This window comes from Crocodylus porosus, unplaced genomic scaffold, assembly GCF_001723895.1.
Source record: "Crocodylus porosus isolate Cpor-Errol unplaced genomic scaffold, CroPor_comp1, whole genome shotgun sequence".
In the NCBI taxonomy this organism is placed as follows: Eukaryota; Metazoa; Chordata; order Crocodylia; family Crocodylidae; genus Crocodylus; species Crocodylus porosus.
Window position 1 is genome coordinate 65497455 of NW_017728906.1, and position 6792 is coordinate 65504246.

The 6792-nt window shown below is 43.4% G+C and overlaps 1 protein-coding gene across 2 annotated transcripts in view; it reads left to right on the top strand.

Moving 5' to 3' along the window:
• Positions 1-5071, top strand: part of ASB11 (ankyrin repeat and SOCS box containing 11) — a 25259-nt gene extending 20188 nt beyond the window's left edge. For both annotated transcript variants that reach the window (XM_019529289.1, XM_019529290.1), the window contains exon 7: positions 4090-5071. In XM_019529289.1, coding sequence (XP_019384834.1) covers positions 4090-4214 — 125 coding nt within the window. In that variant the 3' untranslated portion in view covers positions 4215-5071. The remainder of the gene's footprint in view (positions 1-4089) is intronic.
• Positions 5072-6792: the final 1721 nt, after the last annotated feature.

The window sequence follows — 6792 nt, forward strand, 5'->3', positions numbered from 1 at the left end:
CGAGCTCACGGCCGCTCGCAGGGCCACCCCGTGACAGGGTGAGAGAGGGGTCGAAGGCCTCCTGAAAGTCCGGAAAGACTATGTCCACTGCTACCCCTGCATCTAAGGATTTGGTGGCCTGGTCATAAAACGTCACCAGATTGGTCTGACAGGACCTGCCTCTAATGAACCCATGTTGGTTGCCCCTAACCATAATCTCCCCTGCTGGCGCCTCGTGGACATGTGCCAGAATAATTCTCTCAAAAATCTTACCGAGGAACGAGGTAAGACTAACTGGCCTATAGTTTCCCGGGTCCTCCTTCCTCCCTTTTTTGAAGATGGGAACTACGTTGACCCTCTTCCAGTCCTCCGGCACCACACCAGGGCACCACAAGTGCTCGTAAAGCCATGCCAGGGGTCCCGCAATGACCTCAGCTAATTCCCTCAGCACTCTGGGGTGAAGATTGTCTGGACCAGCTGATTTAAATACATCCAGTTCTTCCAGAAGTTCCCTGACTAGATCCTCACTGAACCTTGGCCTAGGTGTGCCTCCCCTTGGGCCTGAGGAGGGCCCAGTGGGGGGGCTGATCCGGTCCCTGCTCAGGAAAATGAAGGCAAAGAAGTCATTAAATAGGTTAGCTTTGTCGTCTGGTGTGATGACCAAATTTCCTAGCATGTCTTGCAGGGGCCCCATGTTACCCAGTACCTTCTTTTTGCCCCCTTTGTATTTAAAAAAAGACTTCTTGTTGTCCTTGATCCGGGAAGATAATCCCAGTTCCAGCTTTGCCTTGGCCTTCCTGACAGCCCCCCACATCCCTGAGCAAGTATAGTCCTCCCTGGTGATGGCCCCTCCTTTCCATTGGGTGTACACCTCCCTTTTAGCTAGGAGACATTCTCAGATGCTTTTGGTGAGCCATGGGGGCTTTTGAGAATTCAGGTCTGAATTGATTTGAAGCTCTCTGAATCAATTCAGAAAAGATTCAAAGAGCTTTGGTGATTTAGGCAGTCCCCACTGGTTGCAGCAGGGAGCTGGACCCGGACCCCATGCTGATAAGTAGGGGGTGGGCCGGGGGGAGGGGACCATGGGGGTCCCCTGCCAGGCCCCATTCCCTGCCTGCTCCCACAGCCTCCCTGAATACCCCCCAAGCCCATGAGCTCTCCCAGTTCTCTACCCCCACCACCGTGGCTGCCGCACCCAGCCCAGCTCCCGGTCCTTTAAAAATATAAAACAAAAAAACCCACACTCACTGGCTCCTGCAGCAGTCTTGAGGCTTCTGGAGGCTCATGGTAGAGCCCCCAATGCATTGTGGGGTAATGGGGGGCAGTGGAGACCACCTCCCACCAGGCTGGATCTGTTGAGTCAGGGCTTTTTTATTTTTTTCAAGGGCTGGGAGATGGGAGAATGGGGCAGCCATGGTGGAGCTGGGAGAGTGGGTGGGGATCAGGGGGCTTGTGGCAGAACCCCCCCATGTAGCAGGGGGCAGTGGGGATTGCCCCCCCACCTGGCAGCAGCTGATGAGTGGGGCCTTTAATTTTTTTTTTTCCAAAGAGCCAGGAGCTGGGGCACATGGGGCAGCCATTGAGAGCAGGTGGGGATGGGGCCTGTGCAATTCAGAGGTGTGGCTGATTCAGCAGCAGCTGAATGTTCAAATCAGATTCGGCCAAATCAATTTGGGACAGTGATTCGAATCACCGAATCGAATCACTATCCCCTGAATTGGCCCAATCTGAAGTGAATACTAGCCACTTTGCAAAGGCCTACTGCAGATGTGACCTCACCAGTGCTGAAGAGGGAAATAGTCACTTCACTTGACCTGCTGGCAACACTCCTACCAGTGCAGCCCAGTATGCCACTAGCTGTCTTTACAACAAGGGCACACTGTTGGCTCATATTTTGCTTTTGTCCACTGTAACCCCCAGACTCATTTTTGCAGAACTCTTGCATAGCCAGTCAGTCCCAAGTCTGTACCAGTGCATGAGATTATTTCATCTTAAGTGCAGGACTTTCCACTTGTCCTTGTTGAACCTCATAAGATTTCTTTTGGACCAAGCCTCCAATATATCACTCTGAATCTTAGACCTACCCTCCAACATATCTACTACTCCCCCAGCTTGGTGTCATCTGCAGACTTGCTGAAGATGCTCTGTATGCCATCTTCCAGGTCACTAATGAAGATATTGAGGAAAAAAACAGCCCTAAGACTGACCGCTGGGGCACTCTACTTGATACTGGCTGCCAACCAGACTTTGAGCCATTGATTAGTATCCTCTGATCCTGATGCTCCAGCTAGTTTTCTATCCACCTTACAGTGATATCCAACCCATACTTCCATAGCTTGCCTGTGAGAATGTTGTGGGAGACCATATTGTGTAAATATTTGCACGCCGAGCAATGTTAATGTTGTGTGCATTAATACAGCACCCTTCAAAGGATCTCACAGTTACCTTGGTTGAGAATCACTGGACTAATGAATAGATTTTGTTTCAGCTGTCTCTACATGGGTACATGTTACACATGCAGTGTCATTTTGTCTTTAATATTCCATTTAGTGCTTTTCATTTTCAAACCCCTTACCCACTGTGAAGTGATGATGCCTGTTTTATGATAATTTTACATAAATGGTTCTGTCCCCCACCTTTTATACTGTTGTTGCAATAGCTGAGTTTGTTAGCACTTATATCAAGAATGGTCACTACTACACTTTAAGGGGTTGTACAAACAAGTCTTATAGGCACAAACCTACTTCTTGATTTATTTTTTTCCATTAACTGTATCACAGTTTAGGTCAGTGTACAGAAATCTTTCTTTGCTATTAGTTTTTCCCAAAAAGTTCTTGTGATTTCCCTTTCCATTGGTTCAGCCTGTTCATTTTATAGTCAGATGGATCATATGGCAGTAATTTATTCTTGTTGACTCTTCACTTTTCAGAGATGAATACATTCCACATGACCTGTCGACAGTTCAAATGTTCCATCTCTCTTGCTTTCAAACGCTTCATTATATCTATTTCTCCACCTGAATTTTTTCCTAGTGAGACTACAAAAAAGGAGAATTACAGACCATATAAATACAAGGACCACAAAAACTTCCTCTGAAGATTTTTCTTTCTCCTTAGTTTTTTTCTGGCTTATTTATTTGTATATTTTCTTTTTCTTTTAATGCATTTTCCTTTACAGCTGTTTGTGAAATGTTAATTTGAAATAGGATATTTAGCTTATTTTCCCTTACTTTTGTATTTGGTTGAAGGAATGATGTCCCTCTTCAACTCAAGTTCTATCTCTAAAGGCTATTTTCCCTGTTTGTTTTCAATTCATGTATTTTAATGGGACTTTTCCAGCCTATTTTGGCCCTTAAATTTATCTTTAGTGAAACTTCCCTGATGCAGCTGTGAAGATTTGGGATCAGACTTTTATGCTTATCTGTCTAAAGAGTTCTTTCAAAATATTTGTAACAGCTATCATCTCAACTAACCCTTAATTGTTGAACCATAGTCTTCCGTAACCAAGAGCATGAGCTGTCACAATTTAAAATAAAGAACCATTGCTCTATATCTGGGGCTTGATGAACTGAGGGAGACTTTTATGACACAGTCACCAAGGAGATACACATGAATATGCGCAAAAAATGGTATTATGTGTTGACATGGGTATTTTGGCGCACACATTTCTGTTTGAATGTACAGTTGCATGTATTGTACATGCAAAAACTGACCCTTCTAGTGAGTCTCCCACATACCATAGTATCTGAGTATCTACTACTTTTTTATTGTTTTTTATCTACTAGGAATTTTATTATTGGAGGTACCCAGGCATGTGATAAAATAAGTTGCAGATCTTATATGTGCACATGCCTTCCTGATTCTAAGGTTTTTCTCAAGGAAAGAGACAGGAAAACACTGTGCAACTATAAACATCTTTTTAGCACTCACAGCTTCCAAAATGTAGAACCACAACACAAGTACAAAGTCTGTTCAATTATTATGGAGTTATGCAAGATGTGTGCAAGAGATGGTGCATGTTTTGATTTATAGGGCCTGCCTGTATTCAGCTTCTTGGTTTCAATTTGTATCGCCGATTATTTTTGTTTATTTTTTCTCTCCTCTTTTCCAGGTCCTGCCAGCCTTGCCCAGCTGTGTCGTCTGTGTATCAGAAAATGTCTGGGCCGTTCGTGTCTTTATGCAGTGCATAGACTTCTACTTCCTAAACCACTTGAAACATTTATTTTATATCGGTAACTCTATGACTGTCTATAGGCTGATTTTAAACAGGAGGAATGCATGGTTGCTTTACCCTGAACAAGCCATGGTGAAAACAAAGACATCACTTACTGTTTACTAAAGGTCCCAATCCACTAGCTGTTGATATAACAATACTTCCCTTCATACTCTTATATGTTGATGCCCATCAAGACATTTTTCTGTGGCACATTAGATGATACCATAGAAATGGCACCTTCATATCTTGGTGGTAAATCTTACTTGCAGAGGTGTAACAGGGAAGCTCTGTGCCCTGGGCAGCCTCAGTGCATGAAGTAGTGTGGCTCCTGTTGCACCAATGGTGGCAGGATAGCCAGCTGTTGCTTTAGCAGCAGCAGGTATGTTTGAACCCATTCCCTCCCACCCCAGTTATGCTACTGTCTAATGATGTTGTTTTACAGATTTGAAATATACAAATGGCTGATTTTCTAGGGAGATGTGTGTGTTGATACACATACGCCTTCTGCCTTAAAAGTAGTCCAGTTACATCAGCCTACCCATCTCTCTTATGTTTCATGTTCAGCAAAAGTATGCAAGGGTTTCAAGCTCTTGGGAGTTCATTAAAATCTCACTGTAAAATGGCAGACACGCAGAGATGCCCATTCAGATTGGGTGTTTGTCCCCTGTGCTTTCTACTTGTTGGATGTTGGTGACAGCTGGGGGATTTGTAAGCTCTTTTTTACCTAGGGTGTAATTATCTTGTGAAACTCTTTTTGCCACAAGGTGTTGTAGAGGTTGATTCATTTACCTATGCTCAAAAGAGGATCAGACAAATTCATACAAGATTAGGAATGATAGGATCATAGGAAAGTAGAGCTGGAGAAGACTTCAAAAGTCATCTAATCTAGCCCCCTACTTAAAGCAGGACCATCCTGACTAAACCATCTTAGCCAAGTGTCTCTCCGGCTTGCTCTTGAAATCTTCCAAGGATGGAGATTCCATACCTTCTCTAGGTAGCTTGTTACCAGTGCTTGACCACCCTCACAGTCAAAAAGTTCCTTCTAATCTCCAACCTAAATTTACCCTGCTGCACCTTGAAGCCATTGCTCCTAGTCTTGTCCCCTGTCACCTAGGGGAAAAAACCCATCTCCTTTGAAGACTGTTATCAAATACCCTTTCAGTCTTCTCTTCTCCAGACTAAATAATCCTAGTTCTTTAACTCTTGCTTCTGAGGCCCCTAATAATTTTTGTTGCTTTGAGCTGGATCCATTCCAATCTATCCACATGCTTTTGAAAAGTTGGGCCCGAAACTGGTGAAGCTGAGGTTGTTGCTGAATTGAGTGGATCACTTTCCTCAATTTGCAAGTGAAACTCTTGTTAATACAACCCCAGATGCTGTTGGCTTTTTCGGAACAAAGAGCACGTTGTTTGCTCATATTCAACTTATCATCCACTGTAAGCCCCCAGGTCCTTTTCTGCAGTGTTGCAGCCCATCCAGTCATTCTCTAGTCTGTATTTGTGCCTGCAATTAATCTGTCCCAAGTACAGGACTTTGCAGTTGACCTTGTTGAATCTCATCTGATTGATTCCAGACAATTTCTCCAGTCTTATCCAGTCAATCAGTAGACATAAACATTACAGTTAGGGATGCAGACTTCAAATTAGGGCATCTTAAGTCCTTGAATGCTGTAAGGGAAGAAGAGCAGGGAGCAGATTGGTCTGGATTGACTCCACATAAATACTCTTTCCCTTTAGTATCCATACTCTATTCCGGTGGATGACAGGATACTGAAATAAATGGATCTGTAGTCTGACCCAATATACCTCTGCTTATATTCTCTTTGGTTTTTGCCAAATGTCTGTCCCGTGCCTTTGTTCTTCCAATTTGTAGTTTAAAAGTTGAAGGACTAGAGCAAACATGGCAGGACTAAAAGTCAGAAGGCCCCAGGGCTATCAAATGTACTAAACTTAGAGTTTATAACAAGTGAAGATCCAATGGGTATTGGGATGGCAGAAGGCTGTTGGCTTTATCTTTCCAGGAGCTGTTAGGTTAGTGTGAGGAGTGCTTCTTCAAGGCCTGAGTTTGGTATATTTTTGGCTAAGAATAGGGGAGCCATGACTCATTTTGATTAAACGGAACTGGAAAGGGTTTCCAGCTCCATTTTTTTTTACCCAAATGTCAAGGTCTGAGGAAAAAATGGTATTTTACACCCATAGGCAACAGGTTTCAATATAGATCACAGATTCTAGTACATGTTTCCAGTGGCCACATCTACCCATTCATTAATGCACAGTGGTTACTGCGCATTTAATTTAGTACTTATAGAAGAAAAGTTTTCACTGACATGAATACAGTCTTTATAAAGTAAAGAATATTTCATATATATATGATGATCAAACTTACATCTGTGCAGGGGGTTCGACTAAATGACCTCTTGGAGTCTCTTACAACCCTCCAATTCTTTAGAAGCTACCTTGTTCTGATACTAGCATTTATGACACGTCTCAGGAGCCTTTCACCTCAGCAGTATCAAAAAAGGACTATGTTTATTTCCTTCCAGTAGATCTCTCTCCTACTTATCCTTATGGAGCCATTCTGTATCTAAATAGAAGCAGG